This window comes from Xenopus laevis, chromosome 3L (genome assembly GCF_017654675.1).
Source record: "Xenopus laevis strain J_2021 chromosome 3L, Xenopus_laevis_v10.1, whole genome shotgun sequence".
NCBI lineage: Eukaryota > Metazoa > Chordata > Amphibia > Anura > Pipidae > Xenopus > Xenopus laevis.
In genome coordinates this window covers 16,942,152-16,955,833 of record NC_054375.1, presented here as the reverse complement: position 1 = coordinate 16,955,833, position 13,682 = coordinate 16,942,152, and the positions used below count along the sequence as shown (strand labels likewise).

The window sequence follows — 13,682 nt, the reverse complement described above, 5'->3', positions numbered from 1 at the left end:
TTCCTACAGGCTGCATGATCGGAAGGTTTGTATAATAGGACTGAGCATCCTAATAGAGCTTCCCAACAGACCCCCAGCCGTCAGTGCTGTGGCATCTCTGCTTGTCCCTTCCATATTACTTTTATTCCTTGGCTTGAGGCAAGTGTGTGCCACCCGGGACCACTCGGATCATCGGACGCCCTCCCGGGTTCCAAAGGCCGAAACAGAAGAGAGCGGTGAGTCCCTGCAGTCTGTATGCAACAAGAGACATGTAGAAACTGCAGAGCTTACAACCAATCGCTGTGTTTTATTTAAGAGGAGATTGCAAGTGACGAGGAGGAAGCCAATGCCCATGCCATGCAGCAGAACGCAGGGGAAGATGAAGATGAGGAAGATGAGGACTGGGACGATGAGGTTCTGGAGGAGACTGCTCTGGAAGGATTTAGTACCCCTCTCGACTGTGACGATGCACTTGATGAATATCAATTCTTCACCAACGCTTTGCTAAGTAAGGGAGACCATTCTGCCAGCCAGCCTCATGTTTCACTGTCTGCTGTATTTCCAGTTGTTCAGACTGTATCTTCCATTGGGCCCCTGTTGTAGTGGCGCCCAGCCAAGGACAATTTCCATCAGTCCTTCATATTCCTACCATGGGTCTATATGACACCTATTACATTGGTTCTCTGGTGATCCATTGAAGGCCCGAGTATTGTTATATATTATGTTATAGTATTTGCACATTTCTAGTCTCTGTATAATGAGTAGGCTTATATAGTTCTTCTAATGCCCATTTACCTGGACAGATTGTGTATAATAAATATCTGACTATTTGTCTTGCCCAGATGTACAAAGCAGAGACGCCTCCTGGTATCACTCGCTAACAGAGAAGCTGAGTAATGACCAGAAGAAGCAGCTGCAGGAGATCTACACGTTATCGGAGCAGAGGAGAAATGCTGCAGGTAAGTCCCTCCTTCATGGCACAAAGACAAGAACAGAATAGCAGAGGGGCAATTGTCTGGGGAAAAACTCACATGGGGCATTTATTAATTTTTTTTATGGTCCCATGGCACAAAGGACCACACGGGGGAAAGCTCCACCCTTTAGAAGGAAAGAAATGCTGTGTTTCTTTTGACAGAGCAGCATTACTTTGAGGGTTTACTGGTGTATTCATATAGACCTTTCTGATAAAGCTTACTTTATTTTAGCATTTCCTTCTCCTTTAATATAATATAGCGAATAAAGTACCCCCCTCTTGTAAAATATAAGGATATTATAAGTTACCGAGCAGTTCCATGGCCATATAAAAGCATGAGGCTGAAGGTCCTGGATCTCCAAGGTGACTTCTAATATCTTCATATTTTGCAACAGGGGGTACGATATTTATTATAAATTATAAACAAGTTTTAGTCATGTACAGAAATTATCAGTAAGCACCATTTATAAGGCTATAATATTACAGGATATTCATGGTTCTTGCTTATTATATAGTAAATAAAGTACCCCCTTTTCTCTAGGTCTGCTTGGCGGACACAGGGACAGTGGGGTATAGCTGGCACCACTAGGAGGCAGGACACAATAAAAAAATAGAAACTTGATCCCTCCTCCTCCTGCTATACCCTTCCTCTGTAGGCAGAGACACTCACTCAGTTTCGTTGTGTCCTCAGGAGGTTAGGACCGTCTCCTGCATGCAGGAGTATTTTACTATTTATTTTGCCCTTGTCCTGCCAACCTCAATTTGATGGCGTGGCTACTGAAACCGCGATCCTGAGACAGAAGGGGTTCTCTGACGCTGTCATTCTACCATGTGTGCAGCCCGCAAACCGGTCTCCGCCCAAGACGTACCATCAGGTCTGGTCCACTTACCATCGGTGGTGCCATGAAGTCACTGAAGTTTTCCACTCCACACCTTCTGGCTTTTATACAGGAGGGACTGTCCCTGGACATGTCCCTCGGGTCGCTGAAATCTCAGTTTTCCACACTTTCCATCCTGTTCCAAAGACGTCTCGCCTTGCTCCCCGATGTTAAGATTTTTCTTCAGGGAGTGGCCCACGGTACGTTCACCAGTGCCCAATTGGGACTTAACCCTAGTCCTACGTGCCCTGCAATGCGCTCCCTTTGAGCCCATGGATTCTATTCCACTTCAGTGGCTCACGTGGAAAACCGTTTTTTTTCTGCTGGCTATTACCTCAGCACGGAGAGTATCTGAGATCTCTGCCCTCTCCTGTAGGTCTCCTCTGTTGACCTTCCACAACGACAGGGCAGTACTTCATACTTCTCCCTCTTTTTTTCCCAAGGTGGTTTCCACTTTCCACCTCAACCAGGAAATTACGATTCCTACCTTCTGCCCATCCCTTTCCAATGCGAAGGAAGCGGCACTGCCACCCTCGACCCTGTTAGGGCCCTCACCGACCTGCACTGGGTCGAGGACATCCGTTAATCGGACTCCTTGTTCATCCTTCTCTCAGGGGCACATCTGCTACTAAGACTACCATCACAGGGTTAAACACAGAACAAAAATGGGAAGTCTTTAAAATGCTGCTTAATAAATATACTTGTCAGCATATTCCACTTGTAAGCAAGGAACATCGTTGCAAAGCCTTTTTGGTTCAATAGAAGCGTTGGTGTTGAGGTGGGTAAGAAAAGGCTTTCAGGTTAGCTGGGACAGCCGAATCATTTATAAGGTACAAGGAGGCCAATAAATCATGCAAAGAAGCTATAAGGCAAGCTAAAATTGCCATAGAAAAGGATATTGCAGCAAGCAGTAAAAAAAATCCAAACTTATTTTTTAAAAATGTTAATAGTAAAAAAATGAAGCAGGAATGGGTGGGACCCTTACTATCAGAGGGGGGTCAGCTGCTTGATGAAAACAAGATAAAAGCGCAGATTCTGAACTCATATTTTTCATCTGTCTACACAAATGAGGAACCAGTAAGTGACGGTTTCTTTCTTAATAGTCCCAATTCTAGTAATACAACTAATGATGTATGGTTCACACATGAAGAAATTCAAGAGACTAGAACATCTTAAGATTAACAAAGGTCCTGGGCCAGATGGTATTCATCCCAGGGTAATTAGCGAGCTTAGCTCTGTGATTGCCAAACCTCTTTACTTAATTTTTCAGGATTCATTGAGATCTGGCATAGTGCTGAGAGACTGGCGAATTGCTAATGTGGTGCCTCTATTCAAAAAAGGATCCCGTTCTCAGCCTCAAAACTATAGGCCAGTTAGTCTGACGTAAGTGGTAGGAAAGCTTTTTGAAGGGTTAATAAACTATAAGATACTGGACTTCATAGCAAATCATAATACTATGAGTTTGTGCCAGCATGGTTTTATGCGTAATAGATCTTGCCAGAGGGAAAGTTGTGGAAGCACTCAAGGCTAAATCAAAATATATTTAAATATAATGGAAGTGCTACTTACAATGCACTTCCCTGGGCCCCTGTCTCATAAATAATTCAGTATAAATGCAAGTGCATGTTTACAAAACAGGGGTTTTTAGTTACCAAAGTTATGATCATAAAATTGAAAAGCCACCATACCACGTCAAGGTAAACCCCATATGGCGGTCCCTAACTTATTTTAAAAAGAAAAATTTCCCTGCATAATAGCATTACCTGTGTTCAGTGTGTGTTGAGCATTGGTTTCAATTTGAAGACTGAATCCTCCCCCACCAGTAAAGGCTTTTAAGAGAGAGGGATTGCCCAAACCAACGCCCACATTTAAAAGCGTAGGACCACCAATAGTTTTAAAGGGTGGGTATGAGGTGCTATTGAAAAACCACATGAAGCTATGCCACAGCTTCAGGCCAATATACTATATTAGAGGGAAAATTGTGGAAGCACTCAAGGCTAAATCAAAATATATTTAAATATAATGGAAGTGCTACTTACAATGCACTTCCCTGGGCCCCTGTCTCATAAATAATTCAGTATAAATGCAAGTGCATGTTTACAAAACAGGGGTTTTTAGTTACCAAAGTTATGATCATAAAATTGAAAAGCCACCATACCACGTCAAGGTAAACCCCATATGGCGGTCCCTAACTTATTTTAAAAAGAAAAATTTCCCTGCATAAAATAGCATTACCTGTGTTCAGTGTGTGTTGAGCATTGGTTTCAATTTGAAGGCTGAATCCTCCCCCGCCAGTAAAGGCTTTTAAGAGAGAGGGATTGCCCAAACCAACGCCCACATTTAAAAGCGTAGGACCACCAATAGTTTTAAAGGGTGGGTATGGGGTGCTATTGAAAAACAATAGATCTTGCCAGACTAACTTAATTTCTTTTTATGAGAAGGTAAGTAGAGACCTCGATTCTGGGATGGCAGTGGATGTGATTTACTTAGACTTTGCTAAAGCATTTGATACAGTGCCACACAAAAGAAGAAAGGAATGTTGGCCTGGAACCTAGTATTTGTACCTGGATAGAGAACTGGCTAAAAGATAGACTACAAAGAGTGGTGGTAAATGGAATATTTTCTAATTGGACCAGTGTTGTTAGTGGAGTACCGCAGGGCTCTGTACTAGGTCCCTTGCTTTTCAACTTGTTTATTAATGACCTGGAGGTGGGCATTGAAAGTACTGTTTCTATTTTTGCAGATGATACTAAATTGTGCAGAACTATAGGTTCCATGCAGGATGCTGCCACTTTGCAGAGTGATTTGTCTAAATTGGAAAACTGGGGAGCAAACTGGAAAATGAGGTTCAATGTTGATAAATGCAAGGTTATGCACTTTGGCAAAAATAATATAAATGCAAGTTATACACTAAATGGCAGTGTGTTGGGAGTTTCCTTAAATGAGAAGGATCTAGGCGTCTTTGTAGATAAAAAGTTGTCTAATTCTGGGCAGAGTCATTCTGTGGCTACTAAAGCAAATAAAGTTCTGTCTTGCATAAAAAAAGGGCATTAACTCAAGGGATGAAAACATAATTATGCCTCTTTATAGGTCCCTGGTAAGGCCACATCTGGAGTATGCAGTGCAGTTTTGGACTCCAGTCCTTAAGAGGGATATAAATGAGCTGGAGAGAGTGCAGAGACGTGCAACTAAATTGGTTAGAGGGACGGTAGACTGTCTAGGTTGGGGTTGTTTTCTCTGGAAAAAAGGCGCTTGCGAGGGGACATGATTATACTTTACAAGTACACTAGAGGACATTATAGACAAATAGCAGGGGACCTTTTTACCCATAAAGTGGATCACCGTACCAGAGGCCACCCCTTTAGACTAGAAGAAAAGAACTTTCATTTGAAGCAACGTAGGGGGTTCTTCACAGTCAGGACAGTGAGGTTGTGGAATGCACTGCCGGGTGATGTTGTGATGGCTGATTCAGTTTATGCCTTTAAGAATGGCTTGGATGGGTTTTTGGACAGACATAATATCAAAGGCAATTGCGATACTAAGCTCTATAGTTAGTATAGGTATTGGTATATAGAATTCAATTAAAAGTAGAGAGGGATGTGTATGGATGCTGGGTTTTCATTTGGAGGGGTTGAACTTGATGGACTTTGTCTTTTTTCAACCCAATTTAACTATGTAACTATATCCCGCTGGATAAAACAGGCCATCCAGAGATCCTATTCATCACAGGGTCAGGTTACCCCAGACTCAATCAGGGCACATTCCACCAGAGGAATGAATGTGTCCTGGGCTTTTCGTAACCAAGCTTCAGTGGAACAATTGTGCAAGGCTGCAACGTGGTCTTCAATCCATACTTTTGGCAGTTTGGCACCTTTGCGGTATCTGACACCCACTACGGCAGGAAGGTACTTCAGGCTGCAGTGGCTGGTTCCACGTAGGCCTCTACTTCCCGCCCTTGATTCAGGGGACAGCTTTGGTATGTCCCCACTGTCCCTGTGTCCCCCAAGCAGACCTAGAGAAAAGGAGATTTTGTGTACTCACCGTTAAATCTCTTTCTCTTCAGTCGCTTGGGGGGGGGACAGGGCTTCCCTCGCTGGATAGAGGCCTTCTCTTGGCTTCAGACTTGGTTGATTCAACCATCTGTTCTTCTTGTAATTAGTTATCCGTTTTTCTGTTGATTATTAATAACCTCCTGTTTCTCCTTTGGTACGAACTGAGTGTCTCTGCCTATAGAGGAGGGGTATAGCAGGAGGAGGAGGGATCAAGTTTCTATTTTTTTATTGTGTCCTGCCTCCTAGTGGTGCCAGCTATACCCCACTGTCCCTGTCTCCCCCAATCAACTGAAGAGAAAGACATTTAACGGTGAGTACACAAAATCTCCTTTTGTAAAATATAAGGATATTATAAGTTATCGAGGAGTTCTATGACCATATAAAAGCACAAAGGTCATGGAATTCCAAGGTGACTTCTAATATCATAATATATTGTAATACACAAGTTTCCGTGGAGTCATGTGACAGAAATGACATCACTAAACTCGGATTATAACCGATGACATCACTGAGCACAGTTTATAAGGATATAATTTACAGGATATTCATGGCTCTTGTGTATTTTTATTTTCCGTTAAAGGAATATAAATATAAATATTGTAACAAAGCAGCTGGGTTAGTTATAGATGGGCGATATGTTTCTCCCAGGGTGTTCTATAATACAACACCCTGGAACATGGATTAATTAATACAGACCAAAGCTGCAAGGTAATTGCTGCAGCTAAAGTACCTGACTGACCTTGGGAGGAGGGACCCCTCCCACCTGAGAGTGAGAGAGAGCAGGAGCTGTACTGCACAGGGAAGGTACTGGTTACCAGAGTTTTGTGTTATATTTTGATTCTTTTGTTTTTAAGTTGGTGTTGGGAAAGCCACCCAACTGTAGTTAGGCTGCCAACTGTCTTTAGCCAGCGCTCTGGTGCAATGGTTGATTTTTCCTTGTTTTGATTTCTTTGTGTGCTTGTAAGATTATCCTACCGCGCAAGTCACCCTGTTAACCCCATGTGGGTCTGTGGAGTACCATGTCGGAGTGGTTCCCCAACTTGCACATGAAGTTGTGTTGGGAAGAGATTTCCCTTATTTCCTTGATTTATGGGCTTTTGTTAATAGTGAATCACAAGAACCAGCGGGGGATACAGATAACCTAGAGTATGTATTTCCCTTTGCTGATGTACAGTGTGGTGAGGCCCCAACCCCTCTCCCTGCTTTGGCAGTGGATAACAAAAGTAGTGATACTGAGCCCCATACTTCTGATGAGACAAATAAGGAGTAAGCTGACCTAGAATTCAGTCCTCTTAATTTTAAAAGTGCTCAGTGGGAGGATCCCACTTTGGTGGAACCAAGGCATAATGTTCAGGTGACAAATGGGGTTGTGAATAACCCAGGTGTCTCACTTTCATATCCTTATTTTGAAGTGTCTAATGATCTCCTGTATCGTGTAGAAAAGAGAAATGATGTTCTACACTAACAGTTACTGGTTCCCTAGGTGTTCCATAATGCTGTTCTAAGGCTGGCACATAGTCATGTATTAGGAGGACATTTAGGGGTAGAGAAAACAAAGGAACGGGTTTAAGGAGGTTTTACTGGCCTGGTGTATTTGCCTCCATTAGCAACTATTGTTCCTCATGTCCCGATTGCCAGCATACTGCCCCCTGAAAGTTTATAGAAGCCCAATAATTGATGTTCCTTTTTATAGGATAGGCATGGACCTAGTCGGCCCACTTATAAAATCTGCTAGGGGACACCTATATATTCTAGTTGTTGTGGACTATGCCACACGATACCCTGAGGCTATTCCTCTACGCAATTCATCAGCAAAGACTATTGCAAAGGAATTAATGTTAATGTTTAGTAGGGTGGGTATCCCAAAGGAAATTCTAACTGACCAAGGGACATCATTTATGTCTAGGGTCATGAAAGAGTTGTGCAAGTTGTTGCAAATAAAACATCTCAGGACATCTGTTTACATCCCTCAGTCAGATGGCCTTGTTGAAAGGTTCAATAAAACCCTAAAAACGATGCTCTGAAGAGTAATTGACAAAGATGGGAAAAACTGTGACTTCCTGTTGCCTTATTTAATGTTCTCAATCAGGAAAGTTCCCCAGTCTTCTCCATTTGAATTATTATATGACCGGCACCCTAGAGGGTTGTTGAATATAGCGAAGGAAACCTGGGAGCACGAAACTACCCCTGAAGCATTATAGAACATGTGGCTCAGATGCAGGATAGGATTGAGGCTTGGGTTACATGGGGCCCCTGCAACTTTTCAAAGAATGATAGACCGAATCCTAAAGCCCCATGGTCGGTATGCTGCTGCTTACCTTGATGACATAGTCATTCACAGCACAGATTGGGAATCCCACCTACCAAAAATTCAAGCCGTTCTAGATTCAATTAGGAAAGCTGGCTTAACGGTTAATCCAAAAAAATGTACTATTGGGCTTGAGGATTTTCCATAGGAAGGGGTCTAGTTAAACCACAAATCACAAAGGTGGAATCTATTCAGAGCTGGCCACAACCTTCCACCAAGAAACAAGTTAGGACCTTTCTGGGCTTATCAAGCTACTACAGAAGGTTCATACCTGATTTTGCTACTATTGCCAGTCCTTTAACTGACCTTACTAAAGCAAAAGCTCCTGTAATAGTACATTCGTCAGCAGAAGCCGAAGAAGCTTTTGTTAGGTTAAAATAAGCCCTCTGTGTACATCCAGTCTTGGCGGCACCTGATTTCACTAAGCGATTTATCTTGCAAACAGATGCCTCGGATGTTGGCTTAGGGGCAGATCTGTCACAAGAAGTGAATGGGGAGGAGCACTTAGTAAACTACTTGAGTAGAAAACTTAGTTCCCAGGAGAGGAACTATTCAATTGTGGAGAAAGAATGTTTAGCCATAAAATGGGCTCTGGAATCGTTGAGATATTATCTCTTGGGCAGACAGTTCAGGCTTATTACAGATCATGCCCCACTTACGTGGATGAGCCAGAACAAAGACAAAAATGCAGGGTTACCAGGTGGTTTCTGAGCTTGCAGCCCTACAGTTTCACTGTGGAACACCGGGTTGGAATAAAGCAAGGCAATGTTGATGGTCTGTCAAGGTTATACTCTTTAAGGTCCATGGTTGCGCACCCCTCTAGGTCTGAGCTGGGGGGGGGGAGGATGTGTAACAAAGCAGCTGGGTTAGTTATAGATGGGCTCTCCCAGGGTTTTATAATACAACACCCTGGAACATGGATTAATTAATACAGACCAAAGCTGCAAGGTAATTGCTGCAGCTAAAGTACCTGACTGACCTTGGGAGGAGGGACCCCTCCCACCTGAGAGTGACAGAGAGCAGAAGCTGCACAGGGAAGGTACTGGTTACCAGAGTTTTGTGTTATATTTTGATTCTTTTGTTTTTAAGTTGGTGTTGGGAAAGCCACCCAACTGTAGTTAGGCTGCCAACTGTGTTTAGCCAGCGCTCTGGTGCAAGGGTTTATTTTTACTTGTTTTGATTTCATTGTGTGCTTATTACTAAAGACTGTGTAACAGAATAAACTGCAGGCACTTGCCTTTAAGAGGAGCGACTACTGTTTTTACCCGAAAAGACTGTGGAAAGCGGCCCCAAGACACTGACCCAGGTACCCCATACAGGTCTAGTTGTCACAATATATACCTGTCACAGCAAAATGTTTTGCAGGTTATTGCAGCTTGGAGTTCCTGGTGCGGGTAGCCATGTAGAGGAGGCCCCCCAATGAGAATCCTGCTCTTGGGTTTCATATTAAATAAGTTTACTAGTTCTGATCCCCTAAACAGCACTATATCTGCCCCCCCCCCCGATGACAGGGACATTAATGTGTGCAGATTGTCATTATTCCACAAAGTTAATAATAGAGCTGATTCTAATCAAATCTTTCTGATCAAACCATTCCTTTCATATCTCTACGGTTTAAATGCCCAATAGATTGAAGTGAAGGTGTGCGTCCCCTTTAAATGGCGGATTTCTGTTGCAGTTTATATAATAGGATCCTTGGCATCTTTACGAAGCACATGACCTTGTTTATGAATCCAACGCGACCTTCTATCCTGAGATATAAAACCAAGAGGAGCTAGAATAAACCTCTTATATAACTGACAAACAAGGCCAAGGCCAAGCAACGAGATAATACTCACTTCATGTATATATTTCTGTAGCTGCTGATAATCCTTCCGGCCAGCTGTGCATATACCACGCAAAGCCATAGTCCGCTTCATCAGGATATAAAGATTTCAATATAATAATATTAAAGGAGAAGTTCACCTAATAATTTTGTTTATGATTATTAATTTTTTTTTATGTCTGTTTTCAAGTTTCTCGGAAGACTGAACAGCAGCTCTTGGCACAGAGTTTTTGCGGGAACCAGCTTGGGCACCAATGAATGAAGACCCCCCCACTCATCCCCACCAAGGCTGCAGGGCTTGTACAGAATACTGACTTAGCAATGAGGTCAGGGGTTTAAAAACGGGGCAAGCTGAAGTTGCAAAAGGTCACCAGCATAAAACTGGCAGGTTAAATCCAGGAAGCTGGTCCTTGGCTCGAGTCTGGGAGTTCCGAGGCTCAAGTGACTATGATTTTGGAACGGAATTTAGAACCACATATGATATTGGTCGTTGGATTTCACTGGAAAATGCTTTGTCTGAGCACCATGCTTGATCCTTACTGTCTGTAACTGCATTGGTTATTTCCAACCTACTCATCAATATTAATCTGCTGTGTGTCCTGCGTCTCCGCCATCGCTGGGCTAAACCATTTCAGCTTTCCCATTTGGAGTTAGCAGCTTCCAGCAACCTACTCTGCTCCGAGGAGCATTCAGATGACACTACAGCTCTATTTGCAAAGGGGGGTAATTCACCTTAAAATCAAGAAAGTGACATTCTGAGACAATTTGCAACTGGTCTACTTTATGTTTCCAATTTTGTTTTGGAATTATTTACCTTTCTCTAGCTTGGATTTTTATAGCAGCTATCTGGTTGCTAGAGTCTAGTTAACCCTAGCAACCAGGCAGGGGTTGGAATGAGACATGGGAAGACAAAAAGAAGAGGGATTGCATGGAAAGAGAAGTAACAATAAAGTTGTAGCCTGCACAGAGCAATAGTTTTTTGTGGTTTCCAGGGTTCGTGACCCTAATTTCAAAGTATAAAAAGAGGAAAAAACTTTTTCAAAAGACCAATGAAAGTTGCTAAGAATAAATTATTCTGTAATCGGATATATACATAAAACATGAACTTCCCCTTTAATGTTTCGGTTTCCCACATCCCAGGGGATCATTAGCTGTCGACAGCCCAGAGAAAATTAATGAATTGCTGGGAATATGTCATTGTGTGGGAATGTAGTTTATATGTGTCACTGCTTGTTTGGGTCTTTTGTGTGTACAGCGGAACCCAAATACATGCACTCTTGTGTTTACACTAGTCACTGGTCTGTTGGAGAGCCAAACTGTAAAATTCATATTTGCTCAAATTTAGTGTTTTAATAAACCTTGTTTTTTTTCTTATGTTTCAAAAACACATCTGTTTTTTTTATTTATTAAAGGTGAACCAAAGCCTAAAAAAGGAATCTGGCCAGAAAAGCTGTGTTTTATATAGTATATTCTTAATGATCCAGACCTTCAAAGTTGTCCCCCAGCAGCTCCCCATCTTGGATCTTGTTAGGCATCTTTTGTGTGTCAGTGGCACTGCACATGCTCAGTGGGCTCTGGGCTGCTACTGTTGGGAAGCTAAGCTTAAATCATCAAGCAGAAAAATATGTTCACCTGTCATAGAAGCTGATGTTATAGAGCTGATTATCTGATTCAGACTGCACTGGTTTCTGTTGTACCATGTATTAATTAGTCTTGTATAGTGACATTTTTCCCCTGGACAGTACCGAATTTGACAGCTCAACACACAGTCCCGGGTTTGTTACTGAAATGTCCCAACATTCTCTTTTTATGGCTGTTCTGTGAGGAGATCAGTTTCTAACTTAATTTGCTTTTGGCAGAAAGCCTAGAACACTCAGCAGGTGCACTTAGATACTTTTGTAACAATTTAAGTTTACCAAAGAAGCAATTGTAACAATTCACCATCATTAGGAAAACTGTAATAACACCTAAAAACCACAGAAATGTATATACAACACAACTTTCTAAAGTATTGGATCAAGGATCACAGGGACCTGCAGCAACAAATACCAGTAGACCCAACCACCAGAGAGAGCCTACAATGGTGGACAGTAACATCCAATCTGCAGCAGGGTTGGAGCTGGGCAACCCCTTCTTGGGAGATAGTGACCACAGACGCCAGCTTCAGGTTCTGGGGAGCGGTGTACAAACACCACACTCCGCAGGGACGATAGACACCAGAGGAAGCCTCGTTACCCATCAATATTTTGGAGCTTTGAGCAATTGTTTTACCCCTGAGGGGTTGATCAACAATGCTACAGGCTCGACAAATACGAATTCAGTCCAACAATGCCAAAACGTTGCATAAATCAACAAACAGGGGGGAATACGCAGCAAGATGGCCATGCAAGTGGTGTCGCGGATCTTCACTTGGGCCGATACTTCAGTACCCAGCATCTCTGCAGTGTTCATCCCAGGAGTCCAAAACTGGGAAGCAGACTACCTCAGCAGAACGACGATCGACCAAGGGGAATGGTCATTACACTAGAAGGTTTTTGCCCACCTGACATACAAATGGGGCATGCCAGAGGTGGACATGTTAGCCTCCAGACACAACCACAAGGTCCCCCAGTACTGCTCCAGAACCAGAGATCCGAGCTCTCCCAGGGCCCTCTCAAGTATCCAAATTTCCAGCTACTTCGTTTAACGGCTTGGCTATTGAGACCACATGGTGGACCCGATCAGCAATAGACATTCTTCTAGGGGCACGTAAGGCATCGACTGCAAAGCTCTACCATAAGGTATGGAACACCTTCCTTGCTTGGTTTTAACGACACTCGGTCCGTTGGCAAGAAAAAGGGATTTATACTTACGATAAATGTTTTTCTAGTAGGCCCGAACTGTCAGTGCAGACGTATGGGTTATGTCCAGGTTCACCTCTGGAGGCAGGACAGAAGAATTGGTCTCTTGGCCCCTCCCTCAGGATATATAGGCTGGCTCCACCTCTGTTCCTCAGTTCTGTTATAAAGCTCATTGTGAGGTGGTTGAAGAGACAGCAAGATATGAAGGAAGGTCAAGAGACAAAAGTAGGAGTATAGAGAGATAGAGAGACAAGAGAATAGAGTCCACAGACCCATACTAAAATCAGCCTGGGCGGGACTAACTGCACTGACAGTTCGGGCCTACTAGAAAAACATTTATCGTAAGTATAAATCCCTTTTTCTCTAGTCGGCCCTCCTGTCAGTGCAGACGTATGGGACGTTCCAAAGCTGTCCCTCAATAATTTGGGTGGGTATAGCCTGATTTAAGCCAAATGAATTTTAGACATGCCTCTCAGCAACTGCAGTGTGTAAAACTTTACGGCCAAACACGCCCGACGTAGAAGCAAAAACGTGTAACTGGTAAAACTTGATAAAAGTGTTGGGCGAAGCCCATGTAGCAGCCTTGCAGATTTGTTCTGGCGTAGCTAAATTCTGGAGAGCCCACGAGGTTCTCTGTGCCCTGGTAGAGTGGGCTACAACTCTGAATGGTTTCTGTTTGTGGCTGAGCAGGTAGGCTTGGTTGATAGTCTCTACGAGCCACCTAGCAATAGTGCGTTTGGACACAGCTAGGCCTTTGTGTGCAGGTGAGTAGGAAACCAAAAGAGAATCTGATCGTCGAAAACCAGCCGTTCGCTGTTTGTAAATCC

The 13,682-nt window shown here is 43.1% G+C and overlaps 1 protein-coding gene across 1 annotated transcript in view; it reads left to right on the top strand.

Annotated features, from left to right (window-relative positions):
• The window catches only part of LOC108710748 (importin-8-like), a 45,078-nt gene extending 33,678 nt beyond the window's left edge, over positions 1–11,400 (top strand). Inside the window, exons 22-25 of the mRNA XM_018251908.2 lie at positions 10–215; positions 296–487; positions 822–938; positions 10,206–11,400. Coding sequence (XP_018107397.1) covers positions 10–215; positions 296–487; positions 822–938; positions 10,206–10,273 — 583 coding nt within the window. The 3' untranslated portion in view covers positions 10,274–11,400. The remainder of the gene's footprint in view (positions 1–9; positions 216–295; positions 488–821; positions 939–10,205) is intronic.
• Positions 11,401–13,682: the final 2,282 nt, after the last annotated feature.